General features: G+C 35.5%; 1 protein-coding gene across 3 annotated transcripts in view; it reads right to left on the bottom strand.

The window, feature by feature from the left end:
* Positions 1 to 9262, bottom strand: part of LOC134530131 (protein HID1) — a 41482-nt gene extending 32220 nt beyond the window's left edge. The window contains exons 1-6 of one of the 3 annotated variants that reach the window (XM_063364743.1): positions 8424 to 9262; positions 6415 to 6628; positions 5567 to 5724; positions 4377 to 4430; positions 3545 to 3713; positions 1047 to 1291 (exon numbers count right to left, since the gene is read on the bottom strand). In XM_063364743.1, the coding sequence (XP_063220813.1) occupies positions 1047 to 1291; positions 3545 to 3713; positions 4377 to 4430; positions 5567 to 5724; positions 6415 to 6628; positions 8424 to 8489 (906 nt within the window). In that variant the 5' untranslated portion in view covers positions 8490 to 9262. The remainder of the gene's footprint in view (positions 1 to 1046; positions 1292 to 3544; positions 3714 to 4376; positions 4431 to 5566; positions 5725 to 6414; positions 6629 to 8423) is intronic. The other 2 variants (XM_063364744.1, XM_063364745.1) reach the window with 2 other exon arrangements.
* Between the last annotated feature and the right edge of the window lie 4884 nt (positions 9263 to 14146).

Below are 14146 nucleotides of genomic sequence, written 5' to 3'. Positions count from 1 at the left end.
TCATGCAAACGATAACATCTGCATTGGTTTACAAAAGGTACTCAAACAGAAGCACATGTATATTAAAACTATTACTAGATGTAAAGTTGAATTTAGACACAGTTAACATTTAAATATAATAGTCATGAAATACATATTAACCACTGTCTGTACTGAAACTAGGATCTACAAAGTTCTACGAGATTTTATAACTTTGACAACATGCCAGCTACATCCACCACATCACAAATATTTTGACAATTCTTTTAGATAACAAACATTCAATGCAAGGAGGCCGCCCAGGCGGGTTCAGTGGTCACAGCTTCTGCCGCTGAGACAAAGTCCTCCGGTTAGATTCCCTGTCGGGACGGAGATTTCGCACTGCGGAGAATTTCTTTCCCTGGTCCATGACTGTGAGTTGTGCTGGCCATACTGCAGAAGGCAATGGTAACCACCGCAGGATCATCTCGTCATAGTCTGCCTTAGTCAACACCACGGTCACCTTCCCGTGGATGGCCTCCGGGATGATAAGATAAACCCAATCATAAAGGGCAACTCCCTGGTAAATCTCTGAAAGATTAGGAGCCAAGCACAAAATCTAGAAGCCAGCAGTAAAGAGAAATATTTTTTGTAAGCTGTTGTACTTGAATATTTTACTTTGAAATTTAAGTACTAAACGGTATCTACATTGCAACTTGGTACAATGGTGAACTTGTTGCAATTTAAATACGTCCCGGTTTTTTTTGGAGCCGGTAAGTTCTGCACAGTGAGATTCTGCAGGAAGGAAACCACTGTACAGTTGCACGTCGGGCCTGATGGGGACCGGAACAACCAGGTGCGCAACAACAGGGGGGGGGGGGGGGGGGAGGGGGCAAGGGTATTTTGGCCCCCCCTCTGAAACCTTGAAGTGTGGGCAAACGGGGGCAAAGAAAGTGCTGTGTAATCAATAGCACCATTTTCCACCGTGAAGTATAAATTTTCCCGGGGGACGCTTCAATGGGGGGGATTGATGATTCTTTATAAAAAGGTATATTGACCCCGCACCCCTGGGGACCGGGACCACGCACCTCCTCCCCCTCGGGGGCGCCCCCGCTCGAGGTGTCGTGGTCCAGCGTCACGATGAGGATCTGCAGCGCGGCGTCCACCAGGGGCTCCAGCGAGTCGCTGAACAGCAGGTGGTTGTAGGGCATGCCCAGCCCCACCGGGTCGTAGGCGCACACCGTGTTCAGCAGCGACGTGAACAGGGGCAGCGCGTGCCGGTTGTCGGGGCTCGTGAAGCACTGGATCCAGCGGTTCGGGGCGCTCGACAGATCTGCGAGCCACGCCGGTCTCTCAGCACCCTCCATTACACACACAACTGGAGAGAGAGAGTGAATCATGGTTTCGCTACAGTCTCGTGCTTCGCTAACTCAATCTGAACAGTTGGACGGTCTCCGGGTAAAAGGTAACAAGTCACATTTTGTTGATTTTTAGTTTATTCCAGCAATAAACTCTTAAGTATACCTAGAAAATGTAACACATTTTTAATCATTTGCAACTACGTTGGTAACATTTTGGTAAATAAAAGAATAATGCAAGAAAAAAGTATTTAAATTCAATTTTTATCTAAGAGTTTTTTTGTTTCTCATGCAAAAAGTGAATTCTTGACTTGTTACCTTTTACCCGGAGACCGTCCAATTGTAACTGTAGCCTGTCTCATGCTTAGATTGCAGTACAGCGTTAATGACAAACTCTTGTTGGCAGACTGATACTCGCTGGATCGTCAACATTAAAAATATTATCTTGCATGCTCTCATTTTTAAAATAAGTTTTCATAGTTTTTAATCTTACTATTTGTTTTTTGTTTTCTGAGACCATACATACTTGTCTATTAACAGTATTTATACAGCTGAAGCCAATCTGAAAGAAAAGTAAGACAATGCTAAACACTAAAATTATTATCTTACGTCTCATTAGAAATAAACTGAATATTATCAGCTGATGCTCTTCATGAAATACAACAAGAAAATGTATTTCCAAAAAACCCATTCCAAATTTCCTTGAAAAATTATAATGTTCCAGATACATTAAAAAATGTTTCCATTGCATTACTAAGTTGTGTCTCAAACACTTTTGCTCTATAGTGTGTGCTGATCCAGACCTCAGCAGCCAGCTAAGGCCTGAATTTCACAGATATAAACTTTTTAAAGAAAAAAATTACTCAGAAGTTGCACGCAGTCTGGCATAAAGTTCCGTCTAATGATGTTAAATAGAGCGAAACAGTTATTAGTGATTATAAAATAAAAGAGTTGAAATAAATTTAGATTTTTGTTCTCACAAAAAAAAAATTGACAGGGCCTTTACAAGAGAGCTCCACATGAAAACACTCACTTCTGCCGATCACTAGTCACAGTTCTGTGCCATCATGAAATAATGTCCCTAGTGACTGTCGTCATGGTATGAGGAAACGCGGAAAAATAGGTCCCGGTGGACCAAAGGACTACTTGGGCTCGGCTGTATGTCAGTTGCATGACTCAGAAACTCTTCCCCCCCCAGGAAATAAAAACAGTTTTTTTTTTCAGTTTAAACTCTTTTTTTTTACTACACTAGTTATTTTGGTTCTCAGCATGTTCAAATGAAAGCCATACAGCATCCTGCTTTTTGCCACTCATGTTGAACCAGAAAAGTTATAACATCAAAACAACTGACGTCCTGAAAATCTGCACATCTGACTGAGACTCAAACAAGGAAACAGTAGAATTGGTGTTTCCCAAAGAATGGGGATTTACAATAGTCAAGGAGTTGCCACAGAATAGGAATTTTTTTTATAATAAATTTATTTATTTCTTATCTTTTCTTACACTTTAACTATTCAAGTATTTAGCTGCATATAGTTTACAACTTACGCAGATAATTTAAATGATAAGATCTTGATTAGTATATAATTTTTTGTTTCTGTAAATCACAAGAAACATTAACGAGCAAACTTTTGTTGTTATTAGCGTGGAATTAGACTTCTCATTAAAAAAAAAAAAAGATATTCTATTTAATAATGTACATTATTTAAAATTTTATTTTTTATAACAACTACCTACTTGGTTTAAGCCATGGTTAACACAATTGTAGTTTAAATCCGCCCATCCTGCTTAAAATTCGGTCATTTCATGTTTAAGGTCGTCTTAAATTTTGGTAGCTCTGGCACACGACTTATGAGGAAACCTCCTCAGTATAAACACTCGGAGCTTGTGAAGTACTGCTGGTTGGGTCAGTGGCGGATCCAAGGGGGGACACCAGGGGCAAGTGCCCCCCCCCCCGCCCCCGAAAAAACAGTCGTCTGCTACATTAATATTGCCGACAAAAATGATTGTTTCTGAAACCAAAAAATATTTTAATATAATTAATTAATTTCTTGTAGACTCATAAAATCTGGTGGTTGGATGTTATGTGTAGTGTGAGTAGATTAAAAACCAATTTAGTAATTTTAAGTCATTTTTTTCTCTGGCCACTCTGAAATCCTAGAGTGAACCTCTGGATCCGCCACTGGGTTGGGTAGACATCGCAGGCACACTGGAGAAGCAGTACTGACCGACCGGTGGCTGGTACATGGTCTCGCTGAAGCACGTCAGCAGCAGTTTCAGCAGTTCGGTCCGGTTGCAGTCGTAGGTGGGGTACCGCGGGGGGGTGTGTGCGAAGCCCACGCCCGCCTCCCAGATGTACTCGCAGCTGTCTATGGACTGTAGGTCTTCCGCCTTGTCCTGCTCGTCAAACAAACACCGTGCTGTGCCGTGCATGCTCAATCAATGCACCCAAAACCTAATTTTACAAGCAGCTAAGAATGCTCAAAAAATACAATAGTTGCTTCAATATTTTTTCTTAGCTAACAATTCCACCCAATTAACATTTCAATAACTTTACAGGACGGTACAAAAAACTGCTTATTTTCAAGAACTTATAACATGTATTTAATGTAATCCTATTTTTATTTTAACAATATTTTAAATACTTTTATATTATAAAGCAATTATAACCAACTACACTCTTCATATTACCTCAGCATGGAGCCTACTGCACTTAGTAGATCTGCTTTGCATATTTAGGTGGTTCCATTTTTGTGGAATGGTTCTGCTATCTCTTTGATTTTTGCTGTAAAAATTGTATAGGTTGATGCGAAACATCTGCTAGACTGCATTGTAACTAAAAAGGCACTAGTTAAAAATGTCAGTTAGGTGCCATTTATTGCTAAGTGACGATATGAAGAAAATGGTTAGTTGCAAGGTGTCCATTAAAAAAAAGATGAATATAACAAAAATTTAATATACCTACAAATAGCAAATAACCACACACACACACACACACACAGTTCTATATGATGCTGTAACTTGAGAAAAACTTCACAAATATGGTAAAAAAAAACTTACTGGCCCAGCCTTTCTGTTGGACGCCACTGTGAAATCAGGGCAGAAAAGAAGATCCTGTAATCAAACATTACAAAAGAACATTAGTAAGAAATTCTGCTCAGAAAATCATTTCCTATCTACAAAGAAGAGAATGAATATAACATTATAACAAAAATTTATTTCTCTAATACAAAATCTTTGAACAGTATTGGTTGGAACGTAATTCCAGCAATTCAGTTAGTAATGATATTATTTATAGACTTATAACAAACTACAATAATCTATATTTGAATTCCAACAGTTTTTAAATATAAATTTTGATTTAGGTCTGTCATATCTATATTATTTTTCCTTCAAATGTTCTCTTAACAATTAATAATATGATTTTACCTATATGTTTTATGTGTTATGTGCTATGGTTCTTTAACCTTTGTTAGTGTTTTGTCTGTTTTGTTATTATCACTGCTAGTGTGTGGTTCTCTTGCTCTCGTTTGCTGGCCATCTGTAGATGTTTTCCTCCTATGGTACTGACGGAGGTGGGAGTCCACACACTGGTAGTGATAACTGTGTCCCTGTTATTACATGTAGTGCCCACCACTAAAGTCTACGACTGTTGGTGGGCATGTGACAAATATCCAATAAATAAAAAAATTAGTTGTCTGTAAAGTCCGTTTACGGACGATAGTTTAAAGTGACAATGTCATAACAAACCATTGATGAAATGATTGCATACTTTTATAAATAAAATTGAATCATTTTTATTGAATTATCACTATTTTGTATGGATACAAAGAAGGAGTGAAATGAAATCTATAGTTTAATTGATAAATTTACTTTTATTTGCACTCATTAATTCAAACATGTTTATTACTTTAACGAAGAGATTATTTTAACTATAACTTTTATACATGTTTGCTATTTAACTTATTCCAATCTGTGTTATTCTGTTAAGGATAGGACGATGATAGGAATAGTAGGAAACAAATGGAAGTGTTTCAAGTTTAATGTGCCTCGAAAAAGTCAAATCGATGGTTGTTCCAATCGAGTGGAAGAGAGATAGATGCGGCGCAAGCGTACAATGAGCGTAACGGGACATTTTTTCGTGCGTGCAGCCGGCGTTCATCGATTTATTAGACGTTGTCATGTCAAAAATTCCAAACAAACAATGACTCTGTTGAGGACAGAATGGTGGACACATGCTGGGTACTGACGCAGATGGCGTTGATGAGGGACTGGGCCAGCGGCATGGACGTCTCGTCCTCCTCGTCCTGGTTCTGCCCCGGCAGGCTGGACCAGAAGAACCCCCGCCAGTCCGGGTCCTCGAATATGTACGGCAGGAGCCGAGTGAGGAGGCGCACGCAGTTCAGCACTGCCACAGGCACGCCACTCCGTCACACACACTACACCACACGTGGCTGCTACATCTACATGTTCCATAGCTCACGCTACGGGTCGACAAGTATGCAAATTACAGAACTGTGGAATGTGCAAATCAAGCTAAGAAAAGGTCTCAATAATTATTGTCTAAAACTGATAAGTTTCCCAGAACATACTTTCATTCTGACCATAAATACCTGTATAGCTATGCTTACCCATACATTAATGTATCCTTAAAAATGGTACCTACCTGATGCATCATACATATGCAAGGGTTACAGGTTTATTTCCAAACACTCTTCCCCTTCAAATTTTAGAATTTTTATGAGCATGGGCGAAAATCTGTAGGATTCCCGGGAAGGGGCCCGCGGGATAACGTTCATCATTTCCAGTTCGCAGCTACGATTTTGCAACAAACAAGTGGCCCCTTCCGAGAGGGGCTTTTTGATTCCAGAGGGGGCCAAGACCCCCTTCCCCCCCTCAAGGATCTACGCCCATGTTCATGAGTATTAAGTCTGTAAATACAGTCGTGGTTTAGAACCGACTACAATCTAGGAAGTGCCATCATATTGAGCTTTTGTATCCATAACACTAAATTTACATTAAATCCTTCAACATTCAAATATACTTTAAAGAACAGTTTCTAACACTCTTGTGTCATACTGCTACGCATGATTTTTACCTGTCTGCTGCTCGTGCTGGGTTCGACAGCTGTTATCAACTGCTTTCACAAGTTTCTCCACAGCTTTGTAACACAAGGTCGCCAGGTTGGAGGGGGCTTCTTCGCGTAACGCTCGAATTTCAAGCGCTGGCACCAGCGTGAACACATCTTGAATGCTGGTCACATTTTCCGACCAGAACTGGTCCCAGAAACTGTCGTCACCAGCGTCAATTGGCTGTAAATCAAGGGCACGTGTCAGGCCAGGTAATGCCCACATGCAGTGTCCTGGCCACCGCAATCAACACACTTGAATGTGGGCAACGGTTGTTGTTCTATATCGCGTATCCAAGTTTATCTCTTGATCCTGATGACATGATCTCTCTCCTGTGGCAAATGATAAGCTTGCCGTTTTAATTTAGTACATCGAAAGATCCTGCACATAAAAACTTGTCACAATGGTAAATTAAATACAAAATATATTTTCCTTTTTATTTTATTCAACTTATAATTTATTGTTACATCAAAAGTTTTTGTAATGTGCAGGATATTTTGATGTAGCTTACTAAATTAAAACAGCAAGCATCATGTATCAGACAATAAAAATTGACAGGTTCATGCCATAAGGATCAAGAACTAAACTTGGATACGTGATACGGAAATTATACCTCCAAGATCTTTCAATGTACAAAATTAAAACAGCAATTATCATGTAGGTACCATAGGATCATACAACCAGGATGAAGGGATAATCTTGGATACTTGATACAAAACTTTTACCTAGGTGAGTTTCCTTACCAAGCAAAGGGACCATCGTCCAATGTCAGGAGCTAAGTGGAGTAAGCCTTGATGGAAGACACAAATACAACAATCTCTAAACAGCTCTTTGTAAAAAAAAAAAAATATAAAAATCTGAAAAGAGATTTATTTTTACTCCCAAACATTTTTTTGTAACGATTCTGTAATAGAGCATTGTATACCAGTAGTTTATTATTTACTTAAATGGTTTTCTAGGTTAGCAAAATTTTAAATGCTGTAAAATTGTTTGAACAGTTACCTAAGTTAGGTTAGTGACATATATAAATATTGAGCACTATTTTTTGCGGGACACTGAAGAAACATTAGCTCAGAAATTTCCTTTTCAGAATATTTGTTCCTAATGATCAGGGAAAATAATAAATCAGCCTACCCAAACTTACATCGAGAATGATCACCGTCATCTTGCAGGAACACGAGTCACACGTATATGCTTGCGATGATCTTGGTATTTCTCATTGTCATTTCTCAATGACAAATGTAATATCATAATAAAAACATAACCCCATTTTAAACTGTTACTAGACACTTGTGCTAAGCATCTACTAACTTAACATACTGTACTGCAAAGTAAAGATTTATGAACCATGCTTTGACAACTTCACTTCAGGCTTTGTCTATCAAGTTTTGAAATTGTGACAAAGTGAATCTTGGCAAAATTACCTAATTAATTTGAAGATTTTAAGTTAATAAAACTATAATTCCTTGGAAACTATTTCAGCGCACCATGTAATTTTACGGAATAAACATTCTGTGTTCCTAAAAAAAAACAGACACATCTGATTTGCTGGCCCACACCATACTGTACATGGGGATATGTATAATGTTTGGTTAGTTTGCTCAGAAGACACAACATGTAAAGTGATTATCTAAGCAGATATGTGATATTTTTGCTTTTACAGTTTTCATGAAAGAATTTTCCTAGGGTTCGAAGCTATTATTTCCACCGTCAAATGAAACTATAAATATATCAATGTGTAAAATACAATTTGAAGATGTTTCTGACGGGCAAAAGTCGCTATGATAAACCTCTACCTATAATTAATTGTACAGTATGGTCCGAGACTTTGTAACATGAAAGTGTTTCCTTAACATCAATACAGGCAGTTATAATATTTACGGCAATATTACAATCACTTTTATCAACTGAAAGGACCATATAAACCATATTGACAATTCAGTGATAGATGTACTTTAAAAATGACATATACACTAACCTGTGTTTTGGATGTCAGCTGTACAACAGCTTTCCTGAAGTTTAATTTTGTGTCAGTATTGCCCATGGTAGTCGTTAGTCCGTCGCATTACATAAAGAATAGAAAATATTCTAAAAAATCGTCACTTGCTCACTGTCACAAGTGTATTTACAAGCTTGAATGACACGACGCTACTTTACAGCCAACTTGTTTCTTTGAACTTTCGTTTTGATAAACATATTGATTATTTGTGGAGGTTGGCTATGTATCGATTAAGGAGCTGCTACTATTTAAATAATCGTCAAAAAAGATAAGCTAATAATTAAAATTCTACGTGAGCTTATAAACACGTAATTTCAGTATATTATTACGTTTGACGTTTCTCTCGAGTTGTCAAATCTTCTCTACAAGAGAAATTTCATAGCGCAGGTCATGGAATGGTGGCACAAGTATTGTCAAGTTGGTGATACGTGAAAGCCGCATAATTCAAATACTACAAGCTGCCCTGTTTTAATTTAAACAACAATTTAATATCCTAGATTACCGATAACAGCCTTTGCTGGGGGTTAGAGATGCAAGGGGCCTGAGGAGACAACTAAAAAGAAAGTGGGATTGTAAGGGGGGAGGGAAAGAGTGAGAAAGTGGACGACTCCTTGCCACCGAGTGAAAGCCCAAATGCGCGTGTAACAAATCAAATCAAAATCATTGTATTTTAAGGCGCTAGTAATATACGTACCCAGTCTTAACATTAAGCTTAATTTAAGTTTCGTTAATGACTGAACCTCCCTCCCTCTCTTTTCTATGGACTGAACATTATTCGAAATTCTCTCACATTTTTAAAACGTCGATTTACAGATTATGAGCTTCGTACTTATGTATTTAATTCATAACAATGACTTGTCATTTGTCAGCATAGATTGAAGTGGAAGAATGTGGAATCAAATGGAATGTATTTCTCCCTTAAGAAAACATGTATTAAGACATATTTAAAACAGGAATATTCGCGTGTTACACATTTTGAGCTTCAGAAAGTTTAGTTATGTTATTATTTAATGCAAGTAAGCGAATTTCGTTTTCTTTACCGCAAATACCAACGGCCAATGGGAAGACCTAGAATTTTAAAGTTTTCATTAAAAGGCTTGATTTACATATAATTAAATAACATTTATAGATCACAAAAATCAAATTTTAAAATAATTAACCTGGATTGTAGTTTATAATGCATAACGCACGAATATTCCTGTTATTTATTTATTTATTTATTTATTTATGCACTAAGTTTAGTCCCAAATTAGGGACATGGAGCAAGTTAAGTACAATTTAATACAATAGAAGTTAAATATAAATCAATACAAATCATACAATCATATTACAAATGGTTAAAATAAGAAAAATTGACGGTATATAAACCTATATCAGTTATAAAATAAATAAATAATAAAATACACACACACGGTAGGGCTATAATACAATCAACACCAAGCTATAATTATGCAGAAATCAGAATTAAATTTATACATACTAATATTGGTGATCCAAATATTCAATAATAGTATTAAAGTTATGTTTATGAAGAAATTCCTTTAATTTTTTTTAAATAACATACTGTTCTGAAAACAGAAAATTTGAAGATCTTTGGGCAATTTATTAAATAATTTAACAGCTATACACTATGCCTTTTTGAGAAGCCGACAGTGACGAAAATTTAACATGAATATTATTTTTTTTATCTTGTGCTATACTCACGAATTTGACAATTTAATACAAACTTATCCTTATGATTTGATACGTAAACCAAAACATCTAAAATATACTGAGATTGTAAAGGAAGAATTTTTAGATATGTAAATAGAGGTCTACAAGATTATAATTTCTTTTTATAACACATGATCCTTATTGCTTTTTTCTGTAATATAAAAACCTTACGGCTATCAACAGAATTTCCCCAATACATAAGACCAAACTTCATTAAGGAATGAAAATAAGAAAAATAGACCTTCCTTAAAGTAGCCTGTGATACTAATGAAGACAAGTATCTCAATGTAAAAATTGCTGAACTTAGTTTTTTAGAAATGATAGAAATATGCGCTTTCCAGTTTAACCTTGTATCTAAAGATCAGCCAAGAAATTTAGTTAGTCTTGCATTATTAACATTCGCATAACTACCATCATTTACTGCAATATGTTCATTTATCTGATGATTATTATTATTACCTAATGAAAACTCCAAATAATTTGTTTTATTATAATTCAAAGTCAATTTATTTATAGTAAATCACTCTTTAAGTTGTAAGAGTGTTCTGTCTCTATTTAGAAATAACCGATGATAAGAATCCATTTTAATTAAGATACTAGTATCATCAGCAAAAAGGATAGGGGTAGTTCCAGGTCCAAGACTATAAGGAAGATCATTAATAAATACAAGGAACAACAAAGGTCCCAGAATAGAGCCTTGTGGAACACCATGCTTGATATATTCTGCATTAGAAAAAATATGGTTATGTGACTTATTATTATATATAGAAACCTGTTGTTTACGTTTTGATAAGTAAGAATTAATTAATTTATTCATAGTACCTGTTATGCCATAGAAATACAACTTATTTAAAAGAATCTCATGGTTAATACAGTCAAATGCCTTTGACAAATCACAAAACAGCCCTACTACATAATCTTTATTGTCCCAGGCATTCAATATTGTAGAAGTAAGTTTAAATGTTGCATCATTAGTGGATAATTTACTTCGGAAACCATACTGAGAATCAGTTAAAATATCATATAACTGTAAGTGTTTATTTAATCTTATATGTATTACCTTTTCCAATATTTTGGAAAATGTTGATAATAGAGAAATAGGCCTGTAATTTTCAATTTTTTCTCTATTGCCCTTTTTAAATAAAGGTTTAACAATTGCAACCTTTAATGTATGCGGAAAGTCACCCTGTTCTAACATACTATTACATATATGACTCAAAGGGTTCGAAATAGAATATTTACATTGCTTTAATAATGTACTACTAATTTGATCGAAACCCGAAGAATTAGATATTTTTTATGATTTTATAATATATACTATCTCAGCTGATGTATAATTTATAGTAATTTTTGGAAATGAGTTTATATAATTGCTGGATAGGTATTGTAGGGATGCCGTCAAATCAGTATCATGATCCACCAGTTTATCTACAGCTGTAACAAAATAATGATTAAATGTTTCAGCAATTTTATCAGAGTCATTCAAAATAATATTATTCACATTAAGTGATATGTCTTTCTTGTCAGTTGATTTATTTAACTGGTTTTTAATTATGGTCCAACTGGTTTTGGCCTTATTTTTTGAGACTGTAAGTATATTATCAAAATATATCCGTTTGGCCTGGCATACGACTCTATGTAAGATTTTACAATAAACATTGTAATGCTTTTTTAAATTAGGATCATTACTTTTCCTACATTCCAAATAAAGCAGTTTTTTAGTTATACAAGAGTTTCTTATCCCTGTTGTAATCCATGCCTTGTTACCATTTGAAGTATTACAGATAGGAATATATTTAAAAGGAAATTGTTTTTCAAATAATTGAATAAAAACAGAATGGAATACATTAAATTTATTTATAGTATTACTACATTCATAAACTAACCTCCAATCTTGGTTGGAGATTTCCTTGATGAAGGACTCAAAATTTACTTTCTTATAAAGCCTAACCCTCTTTTTTAAATATTTATTCTTCATAAATGTATGCCTAATTTGATTAGATAAAATTATTATTATTTGGCCATCATGATCAGATAAGGCATTAAAAAGTGGTAAAGTTGTAACAATCTTGAGATTATGACTAGCAAAAATGTTTAAATACACACTCGAGACACTTTATATATGCTTTCTCGCGGGAGAAATAAATTTGTTTGGGTTCTGCGTCCTCACCACTTCAACTTTAATGTGGCTGCCTGGCTGGATGCACGAGGGGAAGCCTAAGATGCACATCAAGTTCTGTCCCTGCCCGAACACGCCCGAATATTCACCTTCGGCCAACCTCGGGTTTATTTATATATATATTTATATTTCTCTGTTTATTTTAATGTAGCTATACTAACCTTACTAACCGTCCATAGTGTTTAAAAGTGTTTTAATGTAGCTAACCTAACCGACCACTTTTAATATTTGAATTCATTTTTCCTGCGCAAAAATAAAACAAATCCCGAGGTTGGCCAAAAGTGAATATTCGGGCGTGTTCAGGCAGGGACAGAACTTGATGTATATCTTAGACTTCTCATGCACGAGCTCTAACAGCGCGAGGGCTCTAAGGGCGACATTGGCTCGCACATCACATGCATCTACGCATCAAGCACCGGAATAGCACGCAGTCTTTGCGTCGAAGAAGAAGCGGTAACCCCGTAATTGAATGGTGGGATATCAAGGCAAATGCGCCCTGCACTTCCTTAAAGCATTTACAATACTGCGTGTAGAAATTTTCTTACCTAAAAATATCCGTGAAACCCCCCCGTTTGAGCCTTTTTCACTATCCAACAAATACACGGTATGGACGAAACAATGAGACGAAACTTTTATAGACAAAAGCAATGGCTCTTAAGGCAATATTTCACAAATTATTTTAATTTTTCTATGTAAAATAATTGAAATGGACGTTTTAAAATTGTAGTTATTTGTGGTTAAAGAAACATAGTTTTCAAAATATTACACTTTAAATATGATAACTTCTGGTTTTTGTGTAACAGGTTTTAAATTAATAATTTTTACGTTTTCTCCCTAATAACTTTATTTGACGTGATATGTACCATCTACAAAAAAAATTATGAAAGCGAAAAATCAATTGCCGAATGTGTGTTTTAATCCTGAATTGAAGTATTTTTTAACTAAATGTCGTTATCAAAACTTTATATTGACTCTGGAAACTACAACTTTTGCTGAGGCATGTAAACGAAATTCGCTATGTTGGTGTCGGAGCCAAAATACATGTGTCTCCGCCGTCCCCTTTTTTTCTGTTGTCATGTTCCTAAATATAAATTTTGCCCGCTTTTATATCTTAGCTTAACTATACCTATGCTTACAGTGGGTGGTTGTGATTAGTCCACAAATATCTAATCGGTGTCATAAGTAACTAATTGTCCAATCCAATCGGAAAAAAAAGCAGCGGGTCGCTAAAGTGTTTTCAAAACTGTTGACACAAATTATGTCACCACCATCTGTTACTGTAGCGTTATTTTGATGACGTTGCCGCTTCGAACTCTTTGACATGCCGATCTTAACGAAATAATTTTTTCTCGCAGAGAGTTGCAAACAAGCATTTATCAGTCGTCTTTTCGATAGCTGTAAATGTGAATTAGTAAATATTAAATTAAATCCTCAAGTTTTGAATTTTTAAAGTAATTTTGACATTTAAGAGAGCCTCTGGCGTAATACATTTTAAATTTCACTTTTTAACATTTATTCATTTTACTGTTTATGACACAGGAGGCGCTAAGGCTCCCGTTGAAAAATTATGACAATAACAAACACTTTAATTCAATATACAGGACATTTTTATCAAACATTCAATAATGTGCAAATAAAAATAATAAAATTATAAAAAATACAAAAATTAATATACATATTTAGTGCATTTGTGAGATCGACCGATAATCTTAGCAGCAAGAACTTTCGGGAATGAAAATTTATATTATATACATACAAAATATGAACGGGTTTAAAATAAAATTATAAACTTTAAGGATATACGCATATT

The sequence above is a fragment of the Bacillus rossius genome, chromosome 3 (genome assembly GCF_032445375.1).
Source record: "Bacillus rossius redtenbacheri isolate Brsri chromosome 3, Brsri_v3, whole genome shotgun sequence".
Classification (NCBI taxonomy): Eukaryota; Metazoa; Arthropoda; class Insecta; order Phasmatodea; family Bacillidae; genus Bacillus; species Bacillus rossius.
Note: the sequence above shows the minus strand (reverse complement) of the source record. Positions and strands in the feature narration are given on the sequence as shown.